Below are 14412 nucleotides of genomic sequence, written 5' to 3' on the forward strand. Positions count from 1 at the left end.
TGCTGGCCAGGCTGGTCTTGAACTCCTGACCTCATGATCCACCTGCCTTGGCCTCCCAGAGCACTAGGATTACAGGTGTGAGCCACCATACCTGGCCCTCTCTTTTAAAAGCAGCATAATCCTCAATGGATTTGAGGATTGCCTTTGCTTGTACTAGTGATGAAGCCCATGTAGCCACCAACTCCCCACACCACAGAGGATGCTACAGTGAATATCACCGTGTGTGTTCCCTCCTGGACCTATGGGAGAATTCCTTTGGTGTCTGGGAGCAAAACTGTGCGTTACAGAGTATAAACACATTTAATGTGATTAAATCCATACAGAAGATCCTTAAGAAATGCTAACCCAGTCTACACTCTTTCTATCAGTGCACAAGAGTTCCTGTGGTTCCCATTTCTGCCAACATGGGGATTCACCAGCTTTCTTATTTCTGCCTGCCTCATTGATGAAAATGTCATTGTTTCAGTTCGCATTTCTCTGAGTACTGGTGATGCTGAGCATTTCTTTGAATGCTGTAAAGCACAGTTTAATTATAGTGCCTACTTTATAGAGCTGTTTTGAGAATTAAGCGAGATAACGTATGTAAAGAGATTAACTCAGTGCTCAGTATATAGTATGTGCTTAATAAGTACAAACTTTTTTACAAAACAAGGTACATGATTTTTTATCTAATTGTCAGTCCTTATCATAATTAAAACACCTGACACACAGTAGGTACTCAATAAGTGTGCATGCCCTTGGCCTTCCCTTTGAACATTCCACTCCCACTTCCAAACCCTGTTGGAGTTGGCCCCAATCCCTTCGCACAGCCTCACCTGTGTTCTCTCCACTCTCCTGGCTGGGGTCCTTTTGAACCTCCTTCTGGCCGAAGAGGCTTTTCAGGATGGCATTGGCAATGGGAAGCATCATGGCAGTGGAGGCGGTGTTGCTCAGCCACATGGACAGGAATGAGGTGGTCACCATCATCCCCAGGATGAGCCTGCAGAACAGATGGCATTATAGGCAAATCCAGAGGCCAGGGCCCAGGAGATCCTCTGGTCCCAGTTTGCCACCTCTGAGGAATCCAATCATGCATTTTACAGATGGAAGCTTGAGACTCCAAGCAGAAACCAAATCCACTCACCAGGTTTATTTCAGATCTAAGAAAACTGGGGTTTAATGTGTTTAAGTGAACTGTCCACAGGTGCCCAGGTTCTAAAGACATCCCTAGCCTGATGTTTTCTCTTTCTTGCCCCCAAATCCTCCATGACACCCATTTCAGAATAAAGTTGCCTGGGAACCAAGACATTCCACCATGTTTCTCTCATGGCCTTCCTAGCTTCCTCCCCCTTTTCCCCTCCCACTCTTTCCAGCCACCCGCTGCTGAGATTCTGCTGAACTTCTCAGTAGCATCCAACGCACTTTAACTCTCCTGCCTCCCTGCTTCTAGTTGGTCCATTCCCACCAACAGAATCTAAGCCTCGGGATTTTTTTTTTTCTTTATATTGAACTCTGAATCCACCTGAAATTTACTTAGATGCATAGTACAAAGTAAGATGTAAAGAGATTTTTTTTCATGGAATAAACCAATTATCCCAACTCCCACCATTTATTGGAGAATCCTTCCCTACTGATTTGGATGTCCTTTAGATTTATTCTGTGTTTTAAAAATCTGTTTCCAGACTTGTCTTACTCTTTTTTCATTACTGTAACTTTAGAATATGTTTAAGAGCAGCCCTACTCATTCTTCAAAGTTAAGCTCAAATGTCATGACCTCCTCCAGGAAGTCTCCCCCTATTTCCCCTACCTCTCATGCGGGCTCTCACACCATGGTGTGCCCTTGGAGATCAAATTCCACTTGGCATTGGAATCAGTTCCATAGATGGAGTCTGTCCTACAGGACTGGCAGCTCCTCCAGGAGGAGGCACAGCTACAGAGTCTAGCAGAGTGGTTGGCACAGAGAAGATGCTAGAAACTTAGGAGTCATGCAGAGCCTTCTTATCCTATGCCCTCCCCTGTGTTGATTTTATCACCCAAAGAGCAAATATATCCAATCTGTCCATCTCCACTACCTCCTCTTAGTCCAAACTGCTACTGTCTCTTGTCAGGACACCCTAAGTGGTTTTCTAACTGGGATGTATCAGCTTCTCACACCCCTCCCAACTGATCTCTGCTAAGTAGCTAAAAGGAATCTTTAAAAAAGCAGATCTGGCTATATCCCTCCCTGGCTTAAGAACCCTTTAAAGCACAGGTTTATAACAATAAGTCTATGTATATAATTCAGAACTAGATTGGGAGAAAATGTGTATCTTCATTTTGCTAACATCTAATCAAATTAAGCATTTCCTTCAGTGATAAATAGGCAACAAAGTTCAGGTGTATGAGCAGTGCCTGAGGCTCTGTCACACCCAAAAAAACTCTGATGTTTTCTCTTTTTTTTGTCTTTCCTTTTCTTTGTTTCTTTTTTTTTTTTTTTTTAAGACAAGGTCTCACTGTCACTGAGGTTGGAGTGCAGTGGTGTGATCTTGGCTCACTGCAATCTCCGCCTCCTGGGGTCAAGCGATCCACCCACCTCAGCCTTTTGAGTAGCTGGGATTGCAAGCAGCACCACAACGTCCAGCTAATTTTTTGTATTTTTAGTAGAGACGGGTGTTTTGCCATGTTGGCCAGGCTGGTCTTGAACTCCTGACCTCAATGATTTGCTTGCCTTGGCCTCCCAAAGAGCTGGGATTACAGGGCGTGAGCCACTGCACCCGGCAAGATCCCTGACATTTTTATGTCACATTATAATAATTGCAGATGGCCTGAAATATCATCTGCACTCAAAGCTGCTCAACATCATGGGTGTGATTAGGCCCACTGCTGGGTCTTGCCATTTGCTGTGTTAATTAAGCAGTTCCTATGGCACCAGGGCACAGGTGTCTGGGTTTTAAAAAAAATAGGTAATTGCATTTTGCTGTAGTTGTTTTTTCAAACTCTGATGTGCTTTATGCATTTAAAAACGTTATTCTGGGAAGATCCTTGAGATTCACCAAATGCCAACGGGGTTCATGGAACAAAAATTAAGATGAAAATAACACCCCTATTTTAAAGGCCACCCAATCCTCTAAGAATAAAAGCCTAAATCCTAGCCAGAGGGCCCGAGGCTCTCTAGGATTGGACCCTACCTCCCTTTCCCTCCAATGCCATCTTCCCTCCTCCTTCGCCTCCCCCACCTTCAACTCCCATCTGACCTTCATTACCTAGGCAGGTAAATAGCAAATAAGAATGCTAACAGCCAGCATCGCCTGCCCAAGTCTAGGGGATTTACCTGCATTCACTCATCTAATCCTCACTATGATCTATGAGGCGGGTGCCACTACATTACTATTCATAGGCAGACAGACGTTAAGTCATTTTTCAGAGCAGGTCATCTGGGATTCAGCCCTGAGCAGTCCGGGTCATACTCTCAGTGTAGCCCCCTCCAAAACTAAGGGACTGGAATCCCGGGGGGTGGGGCCTGGGGGTCAGGATCTCAACCCTCTCCCCAGGTAATTCTTCTGTACCTCTGAGAAAAGCTCCCCATGATGGTCCTAGTGCTGTGTCTAGCATGCAGCGGGTGCTTGCTGAATAGCTGAGGAATGAATGGTAGGAACTGATGAGTTTTTTGGCCTGGACGAGTAAACCAAGAAAAGCAGGTATAGGCTTCAGAGCGGCGGTCCCTCCGCCTCCCCACTGTAGGCTGGACTTGTTACCTGTACTTACCTGGCCGGCTGGACTCCAACGAGCATCAGGATCTTGAGGGCGATTCGCCGGTGCAGGTTCCACTCCTCAATGGCGCTAGCCATGATCAGGCCGCTGAGGAAGAGGAAGTTGGTGTCGAGGAAGTACTGGGGGCAGACCTTGTTGGAAGGCAAGATGCCCATGAAGGGGAAGAGGACGATGGGCAGCAGCGCTGTCACCGAGAGCGGCAGGGCCTCCGTGCACCAGTACACCGCCATGAGCAGGATGATAAAGAGGCAGCGGCCTTCCTGCAGGAGGAGACGCATGCTCAGAGGGTCAGTGCGGCGCGGGGGAGACCCGGAAGGAGGCCCGGGGCGGGGCCTTCTCAGGGCAGCAGTGGAGCAGGTGTGTGTGCCTAAGGCATTGACCTTAAGCAGGTGGTATCATCTTTTTCTAAAACTCGTTTTGCTCACCTATATAATGAGGAAGCTATTTTGGTCCACCACATAGGGCTGTTTGAGAAATAAATGAAATACACTATTGTCTTCGAGATAAAGATGAGAATGAAAATAGTTTACTTGATAGGGGATCCCTGGAGGTTCTGGAAGGACAGTGGGGAAGTGAAACAGCAGGAACCCTATTCAGAGAGTGTCCCGTAAGAAGGTCACCACTGTGGACACCTGGAGCTCAATTCTGATGGGGAACCCTGGGGGACAGGGCAGACCATGCCTTAGAGTTGTCTCAACTGGAGGCAAGGAAGTTGGAGCATTTATCTGCCAACTCCTGGCCATCATTGGATGAGGTAGGTATCAAGTGATGTGGGAGACGTATGATTAACTTTGAGTACTTCCGGCCTCCTTATGTGCAGCCTGAGCACGCTCCTGCAGCCAGAGGAAATGTTCCCTCAGAGCATCTCAGATGCAGTAAGAAGCTGCTGGTGTGTGTGAGAATGGTGAGCACCAGTGGGGACGTGGAGAGGGCACAGGGAGCAACTCCCACATCCTTACGCAGTACTTAGCACAATGCCCAACACAAAACGCATACTCCACAAACAATAACAATAGCTGATATCTGTTGGGCCATTAAGTGCCAGATGCTATTTATTCCTAACAAAATCCTGGGGAAGTAGGTATATCATTATCCCCATTGGATGGATTAGAAAACTGAGATGCAAGAAGGTCATTAGCAAGGCTGCACAGACAGGGTAGACCAAGGCAATCTACCTCCACAGCCAGACCTTTACATAAGTGCCCTGCTGCTGTTCTAAGCTGAATATTAGAATCAATAAAAGGCAGACAAAATTAAATCTGATCAGTGGTTGCCAGGGCTAGGGTGGAAGGTCTATGTTGTGGGGGTGTAGGTAGGGGTTGCAGAGGAGCACAGAGGAACCTTTTGGGCTGAAGGGAATGTTCTAGACCTACATTGGTGTACACATTTATCAAAACCTGTCGAACTACACACCTGTTCTCACAATGACAGTGATAATGACAATGACTTCACATCTGATGTATCCCTGTCCTACAGGATTCATAATACCTAATGTCCTATTATTTGCATGGGCACTGGTGGAATGAAACTATTCCTGCCTTGCTCTTGCTCTCTTATGTCCTCTCAAGGCAACGATCTTGCATGTTCTAGGAAACATGAACTTCTTCTTGGATTTGGTCCTGTCTGGAGCCATATTATGGCTCTTACTTCCTATTCATAATAAGTTTTGTTGACTTTATTCCATGTTCACAGGACATCAAACAGAGCACCATCCTAAGAGGCACCCTCATAGAACATATACTCAGCGAAACAGGGCAGGACTAATCATACGTCTCCCAGATAATCAAGTTACGTGGGAGACGTATGATTAGTTAATCCTTCTTACAGGGAGGCCAGGGAGGGACCACAGAGACCCATCAGACAGCTATGGCAACAATCCAAGCGAAAGACACTGGCCACTAGCGTACATTGTGGGGTAGGTAGTGAGAAGTCGTTGAATTCTCGATCTATTTCCAAGGTCACGTCTGACAGCCTGGCTGATAGATCTGTTGTGATATGTGAGGGAAAGAGAGAAGCCAAGGGCAATTCCAAAGTTGTTGGTCTCAGCAGTGGGAAGGTAGGGTTGTCATTTACTGAGATGGGGAGACACACTGTCACCAGTTTCTATACCTTGAAAAACACATCCCGAGACTCTGCTCAACACACCCTACAGTGGAAAATGTCCAGATTCCCAAGTACCTTAGCTTTTGTATCAGTGCTCACATTGACTCATGAAATTTACAGAGGTGCACAAGTCTCCCGCAGAGGGAATTTCTGTACAGCACCTCCTATTTTCCTATTGACCTAAGATATATTGTTTTAGAGAAAAAAATTAAATAAGCTGTCAGAGTTAATACAAAGTTATCCTTCAGAATACGTAAAATGTATTTGTTGGAGCCCAGAGAAGAACAACTGTAAAACAAATTAACTCAACTTGGAAATGAATATCCCAAGAACCCAGGTTACTGGACACACACGTTAAAGGTTAAATGCAAAAGCAATAATACAGAATCAAATGCCACAACTAAAAAATCCTAAGTTTTGATCTGTCATCATTCTTTCAGTTTCCCAAATCAGGCATATCCCTGCATCTCAGAGGTAAGATGTCTTTGAGAATCACAAGACCAGAGTCTATAAATACTTACAACCCCTAGCCCTTTGTTCAAGCAAAATCGTATGTTGGATCACAATATATGAAACGGACAAACCTTGAATGTAAAAATCAGAAAAAAAAGGCACTTTTCTGGAGAAATGGGATGAGGAGCTGTCCATGGGCCTCTCTGTTCTCTCCCTCTTCCTACCTGGCAGTCCCTAAGCCTCCGCGATTTGGGAATTCAATGGCAGATCATCAGATCATCACCAAGCCCCTCTCATTTCCCTGGCTCTACAGATGTGGTGACTGGGACCAGAGAGGGGAAGAGAGAGTCAGCAGGTGAATGTCAGAGTTGTTTCCAGAACCCCAAAACTCCCCCCACAAGAAGCAGAGGCTCTTTTGTGGAAAATCTTCAATGAGTGCTCAGAGCCAACGGCCATCATCCCAGAATTCCACAGAGACAAACAGAGGATGGGCCTGTCCCAGGTATTCCCAGCACAGCAAATAAGGATGTGGGGAAGCAGTGGCACAATAAACAGCACCCTGTTCAGAGAAGCTCCTGGAATCCCAACATTCTGCCTACAGAGTTTTAGTCACTGCCTGGGGAGCCAGTGGACCCAAGGCTTCAGACCTGACCAAGGCCACCTTGGCCTTCTTAGGCTGGGAACCTGAGTATCAGCTGGGGACAATTGGTTTCCTCAGCTCAAAGAGGCAAAAGGGCCTTCCTGAAGACACACAGCTTTGGAGAGATGGAGCCACCTTTCCTCTCAAGTCTTGGCTCCTGGTACAGAAGCAGTATGACGCCCTGTCTCCAGCCCCTTATCCTGCTTCATGTTCTTTTGTGTAACCGGTTAAGCTCTATATGTTTTCTCTTCTATTAGAATGCAAGCTCTAGGAGGGCAGGGATCCTGTTTTCAGTGCCAAGAACAGTGCCAGGCACATAGTAGGCACTCAAATCAGTTGCAGACAAGAGCAGAACTTTCAACAGAAATTTTAAATAAATGGGATCAAGATCCTGAAGCATTTCTTCTAAGAATTGTAACAGGAGATGAAACATGGCTTGGCCAGTAAGATCCTGAAGGCAAAGCACAACCAAAGCAATGGCCATCAAGAGTTGGAAGTGATCTAGTCACGGCAAAAGTGAACTAGTCAAGAGCAAAATTCATGGCAACATTTTTGGGAGGATACTTAAGGCATTTTGCTTGTTGATTTTCCGGAGGGCCAAAGAACGATAGCATCTGCTCATTGTGAGAGTTTCATGAGGGTTAGCCAAAGCTTTAGCAGAAAAATGCCAGGGAAAGCTTCCCAGTCCTTCACCACGGCAATGTGCCTGCTCCTTCCTCTCATCAAACAAGGGCAATTTTGTGAGAGTTTTAATGGGAAATCATTAAGCATCTGTCTTATGGTCCTGATTTGGCTTCTTCTGACTTCTTTATCTTTTCTAATCTTTAAAGAGGACCCATTTTCTTAACAATGCAAAAACATATGGCATTGAAATGGTTAAATTCCCCAGACTGTTAGTTCTTTAAGGATGGACTAGCTGGGCGTGGTGGCTCACCCCTGTAATCCCAGCACTTTGGGAGGCCAAGGTGGGTGGATCATGAGGTCAAGGGATTGAGACCATCCTGGCCAACATGGTGAGATCCCATCTCTACTAAAAATACAAAAAAAAATAGCTGGGTGTGGTGGCATATGCCTGTAGTCCCAGCTATTCGGGAGGCTGAGGCAGGAGAATTGCTTGAACCAGGGAGGCAGAGGCTGCAGTGAGCCAAGGTCACGCCACTGCACTCCAGCTTGGCGCCTGGTGAAGGAGTGAGACTCTGTCTCAAAAAATAAATAAATAAATAAAGGATGGACTAAATAGCTGGTATCATCATTACAAAAGTGTCTACAACTTGATGGAGCTTATGTTGAGAAACAAAGTTTATATTTTTATTTTTGTCTTTTAATTCCATTTTTTTGTGAACTATTTGAACTTCTCTCATCTTATAGATGGCTCTGGAATAGAAGAAGCTGTGACTCCAAATCCAGAAAAATATATTGAGTACATTCTGCACTGATAGAATAACCGGCAGCTGAGTCAGCTGCTAGGGGCCACCCAGGAGGTCTCAGGCAATGTCTTTGTGGAACTTCCCAGCACATCACATCCAAGGTCACATGGTATCTTTACAAGAAAGGATTCTAAAACCAAATCAGTTTTTCAGGAACTGTTCTCCCTACCACTCCCCTAAAAATCCATAAATAGTACACTGAAAGGGCTGACAAATCATGCAGTACACACATTTATTTGACTTTGTGTAACCCAAAGTTTCCAAAATACGTTTGACCACAGATTGAAATATTTCTTAAAATCCTCCACAATGTATGCTCCCTGGAAAACAGGGTGGAAATGCTGCCAAATTGTAACCTGCAAAGGTTCATCCATTCGAAATGATTTACTGACTCTATGTCTCCTCGACTACAATGAAAGTTCCCTGAGAAGAGGGACCCCGTTGCTTTTGTCTTGTTCACGTCTGTGTCCCCAGCACTTGGCACAGTGCTCAACACATTGAGGGGGCTGGTATCAGAGAGTGTGGAATGAGTGAATGAATAAATGGGTTGTGACCCTGACTCTTTGCTGGCCACCATGCTGGAAGTTCGGGAGGTAGAGATGAGTAAGTGAACATCTGCCCTCGAGGAGCTCGGAGTCTAGGGATCAGGCAGGTGGATGCAGACTTAAATAACTACAATGGGACCAACAAGTCCTGTTGTAGCTGTGGTTATAAGTAAGCTAGGGACACCTAGGGGAAAGTAATTAACTTAACTTAGAGGACAAAGGGAGATAGCAGGGAACACTTATCTTAGAAAGAGCTATTTAAACAAAATCTTAGAGAATAAAAGCTTTTGCTGATTCCTAAGGTCAGAGCCTCCCCTTTGTCCAGCAGGCACTTGAGAATTTATTTGCCGATTGTACTTTAAAATATGAGGGTGGATTTCTGGAGCCGTAGGGGATCCTTGCAAATTTGCTCCTCTAACTCAACAGGAATTGGTGTGTGTTGTGCGTGTGTGCGTGTGTGTGTGTGTGTGTGTGTGTGTTTCCCTGAAGCCAGATGTGTTGGTGTATGTCTGTCATCCCAGCTACTTGGGAGGCTGAGATAGAAGGTTCACTTCAGCCCAAGAATTCAAGACCAACCTGGGTGATATAGCGAGACCTTGGTTCAAAAAGAAAAAAAGATGCCTCTCTGAAAAGGTTGTTCGGGGCATTAAATGAGTTAATACATATAACATTAGCTCTTATATGTATTAACATATGGGACAATTGAGGCAAACAAGAAAAGTCAGGTAACTTGCCCACCAGCTGCGGAGGCAGTCAGGATTTGAACCCAGGTGGTGGTCTGATCAGAGTTTTTTCTTTATCACTTTGTATTTATGCATAATTGGTGAGTGTTCTTGTCAAATGCCCACCTCTTCTCTGTTCTCTAATGTGCCTGAAAATCTCTCACATTTCTAGATGAAGAGTACGTCTCTCAAGCTCCCTGGCTTGTCCTTGCCATTCCTGCTTCTCCATCACTCCCCATCTCTGCCTCATTGTCTCCCATAAGGTATACTCGTAATAACCATCTTGTTTCCTCCCAATCCCTCATTCACAGGAACCCTGTCCTTCTAGTTCTGGCTCTGTTTTTCCAGAAAATAACCTATCTCTAGGCTCTAGATCTTCCTCTCTTCATGTGATGGTAAAAACAATCACTATCATCATAATACTAATAATAGTCAATACCTACTGAGAACTTGCTGTAGGGCAGACACTGCCCAAACAGTTGTACCTGTGTATTATCTCAGTACTTGTGTATTGTCACAGCAGATCTATGAAGTAGGTTCCATGATTATCTCCATTTAACAGATAATGCAACTGAAGCACAGAGTGAATAAGTAACCTGATCAGAGTCACAGAGATGAGAGTAGTGGACAGCCTGCTACTAATCCCCTCCAAAATAGTGCTGTGATTTCTGTCACTGGGTAGACACCTGGCAAGCTGCTCATAGTGTTATGCTATTACACAAGGGGGAGATGGGGACAGCTAAGGCAAGCTATTCCCAAATATCCAATCAGTATTAGGATGGATAGCAGCAAATAATTGTTTAGCATAAGTATAACCCATGCACTATTTGGGATATACTTAAACTTTAAAAACAACTTGTTCATCTGAAAGTGAACTTAGCATCCTGGGTGTTATTCCTCAAACCTAGCTGGGCCAACATTCCAAAGATGTGAGGAGGGAAAGCCCAAGTATTTCTAAAGATCAGATGTGGTTATGAGGTGAGAGTTTCAGCCCAAGGCCTCTTTCAAACACTGCCTAAGAGGTCTGCTTCTAAGTGACATAGAACCCCTGAGGGAGTTCCCATGTATAGGAAATCAGGAACTAGAGGAGAAGCCAAGGAAAAAACCCAAGGGAAGGGCTGTGAAGTGTCCTGAGAAGGGGGGGACCCTCTAGTCCTCCAATGCTGTAATGCTCACAGGAGAAGTGTCTGCTGTAATGGGAAGCTGGGGGGCAGGAGTTGTGTACCTGCTGTGCCCCTTGACTCTTCCTGCCTCCTGGCTTCTTTCACTGTGGCTGTCACAAACCTTGCTTAAGAAAATAAGGAAGAAGAGGAGGTAAGATCGTAAGGGGGAACTCAGGAGACAATGATCTCTCTTTCCTGTTTCTTTCCCAGCTTCAAGCCTATAAAGCCCCAGGAAGGGGAGCAGAAAGGATTTCACTTCATATTGAGCTCCACGTTTTGATGATCACCTGGAACTGACCATTCTAGCTTCTGAATTGAGACCATGTTTGTGTATTAAAGTAATTGGAGAATTTTAATTACATCTCAAGAGTGACAGGAAAAGGCATGTGTCTGCAGGGGGTTTTGTCCAAGTAATAGAAAAAGAACTTCCCCCGCTGAAAATATTTTACGGCAATAGTTGGAGAGGAAAATAAACATGACTTAAAAAAATAAAGCCATGAGCTATAGTTTACATAAAAGTTCTAACATATGTTCATATAACCACCATCCCAGTCAAGATATAGGACATTTACATGTCTCCAGGAAGTTCCTGCAAACCACTTTCGGGTCAATTCCCACGTCCCCTCCAAATTAGTGCTGTGATTTCTGTCACTAGAGATTGGTTTTGCCTCTTCTGGGACATAATGGAATCTACGGGATGTACTTTTGTCTCTGGTTGTTTTTTAATTTTAATTTTACCAGCAGAAACGAGCTTGAAGTGTGTTTGGCTATTTTGCTCGGCATAATGTCTATGAGATTCCTCCAGGCAGTTGCGTGTATCAGCAGTCCATTCTTTTTTACTGCTGAGTAGTATTCCATTCTGTGAATAGACGGCAATTTATTTGTACATTTTCCTGCTGGTGGACATTGGGATTGTTTCCAGTTTGGGGCTACTATGAAAAAAGCTGCTGTGAACATTTGAATCCATCTGCTTTGGAGGTGACATGCTGTGAGTCCTTTAGTGCAATGTATTCATTCTGTACATGACATAAAGGGGAGGAAAGGTTGTGGTTTAAATTCTGGCTGCAAGGGTTGCTTTTCAATATTCTCTCTCTCTCCTTCCCTCCCTCCTCTCTCTTCTTTCTCTCCTCTCCCTCCTTCATTCCTCCCACTCCCACTCTGTCTTACCTCTCTGCCTTCCCCTCCCTTTTTCTTTTCTTCCTCTCTCTCTCCTCCCTTTCTGTCTCCCTCCTCCTCCCTTTCTCTTTCTCCCCCTCCTTCCCCTTTCTTCTCTCTTTTTGCTCTCTCCCCTTTCATTTTCTCCCTCCCCCTCCCTTTCTCTCCCTCCATCTCTCTTCTCTCTCTCTCTGGATGCTCCTGTCAGGATGTCAACTCAGCCCTGTGTGAAGAAATGACTCCAGATACAGCACATGTCAGCTGGTGAGGCGACCCAAGAGAAACAGCAGGAGGTGGGAAGTCAATCCTTGGCCCACTTGGGGCTCTGGCAGCAAGTGGGTCAAGAGTGTGTTTTATTACCTTGGTGGAGAGGGACTGGAGCAGGGCCAGAGTGACCCCATTTGGAGTCACTCTGCTGAGCTCCCTGTGGGTAAATAGATTCAGATTTGCCAGCTGAATCCAGACATCTGATGGAGAATTAGTAGCAAGTGCTGCTGCCCCTCATCCCCCCCACTTTCCCATTCTGCCAGGCCTTAAGAACAAAACTAACTTCCGGAGAGCAAAAATCTCCCAGGGGACTTAGAGGAAGGGACTAGAGCACTGCGGCCTGTAAAACGCTAAGTGGTGGGCTCTCAGGACAAGCAGGCCAGGCCTGTTCCCACTTCCAGGTCTTTGCAGCTACTGTTCCCTCTGCCTGGCCCTCTTGATACCACCCACGTCACTTCTGTCTCTGGCTGGCTGGCTCCTTGCTGTTCAGACTTCGATTCAAAGGTCCCCCCTTCAGGGAGTCCATCTGTGATCACACCGTTGATTGTGGTCTGCTGCACATTGCCCGGCTCCATCCCTGTGGAGCCACTTATGGCTAGCTGAAGTTTACTTTTTGTTCATTCACTTGTTATCTCTCTCTCCTCCCTGCAGACCATGAGCACCATGCAAACAGGGCTTTATCTGTCTTTGCTCACTTCTATCCTCAGTGCCTCAATAGGTATTTGTTAGATGAATGAATAAATGATATAAAGTCAGCCATTTGAAACTCATACACAGGGGCAGTTGAATGAGTAATGTGGGGTGGCGTCAGAAAAGTCACATATTCTCAAGTCTGATTTGCACTTCCAAGAGTGCTGTGGGTACAGAAAATTATTATTTTAGCAGGGGATAAAAATGCCCAAGCTTAATGGTAACTTACAGCTGGCATTGGACTTCGGTGTCATGAGTGCAATAAGGAGGGGTGGGGACTGTGGTGAAGTGGGGACCACGGGGGGCCTTTCCTACCATGGGGACAGCGACTGCTGCTCAGCTCCTCTGATTGTTGTGATGCAGGAATGCGGGTCCCGTGATGCCAGATCTCCTGATGTTTCAAGAGAAACTTGAAATTGTGCTTCTATGTGAAATCTCAGTTTTAAAAGATTGGCTCATTAAAAGGAAACTGGGCCAATTAAAAAAAAAAACTACATCTGCAGGTGGTATTCAACCCATAGTCACCAATTTATGACCTCTCATTTAAGTGATTTGTGTTAGTAGAAGGAAGGACCCCTGCGGTGGTTAATGAAAACCCCAGAAAAGTGCTCACGCACATACGATACTGAATGTAATGTCAAGGTGTTGACAGATTAGTAGGGATCACCGGAGTCTATGCTAAAAACCCCTGTTCCATTTTAAAATCCCCATTTTAAAGATATAAACTTAAGGTCTGGAGAGGATGGGTGATATCTTCAGGACCATGCAGAGCCTAAGAGTAGATCTCATCACTCCCAGCCCTGGGTTTTAAAATAGTGGAACCACAGCGGGAAGTCCAGGTGGATACACGATTTTACTCCACCCAATAGCAGCTCCGGTCCGCCTCTGCCTCTGGGCCCCTGTTTCCTGAACTCACACCAGCCACATGGCCACACTGAGGTTCAGCCTGCATGTTTACAAAATAGAGGCTTCCCTTGGGCCCTCAAGGGCAGATTCAGGTAGGAAGGAGTGCGGGGCCACATGATCCCGAGGCACTGTTCCTTTCAATTTTAACTTCTGGAGTTCAGAGGTTGAGGGAGGTGTCTGATTTTGCAGACTCATTTTCTGGGTCAACCCAGGGTGAGCAGTTTGCCTTCTTGCCACTCGTTTCTGTCCAGAGGCTCCATCTGGGGAGGGAGAATCTTGCTGAGCGGGCCCAGGGAAAAAGGAGTAGCAGCTCCGGGTAAAACATGGCTCAACTCCCAGACTATTCCCTCTGCCTTCAGAAGCCAGTGGGACCCAGCTAAAATCTCTAGGGCTGAAGGAACTGACAGCAAGGCCTGTCAGAGACTGCACCTGGAGAAGACAGGTGTCACAGGCAAGAAGCCTAGTCGTGATGATCAAGGCTGACCCCAGAGGCCAGACTGGAAGAACTTGATATGGATGAGGTTGGGAGGGAGGCTGAAATGGAAAGCGGTCAGCTGCCTTTGAAGGGAAAAGAATGCCAAAGAACTTTCTAGAGCTAGGCTGTCTGAACAG

At 45.7% G+C, this 14412-nt stretch overlaps 1 protein-coding gene across 2 annotated transcripts in view; it reads right to left on the reverse strand.

Moving 5' to 3' along the window:
- Positions 1–14412, reverse strand: part of SLC13A3 (solute carrier family 13 member 3) — an 85302-nt gene that overhangs the window by 48080 nt on the left and 22810 nt on the right. For both annotated transcript variants that reach the window (XM_035298779.3, XM_008996057.5), the window contains exons 2-3: positions 3724–3989; positions 816–979 (exon numbers count right to left, since the gene is read on the reverse strand). In XM_035298779.3, coding sequence (XP_035154670.1) covers positions 816–979; positions 3724–3989 — 430 coding nt within the window. The remainder of the gene's footprint in view (positions 1–815; positions 980–3723; positions 3990–14412) is intronic.

The sequence above is a fragment of the Callithrix jacchus genome, chromosome 5, assembly GCF_049354715.1.
Source record: "Callithrix jacchus isolate 240 chromosome 5, calJac240_pri, whole genome shotgun sequence".
Classification (NCBI taxonomy): domain Eukaryota; kingdom Metazoa; phylum Chordata; class Mammalia; order Primates; family Cebidae; genus Callithrix; species Callithrix jacchus.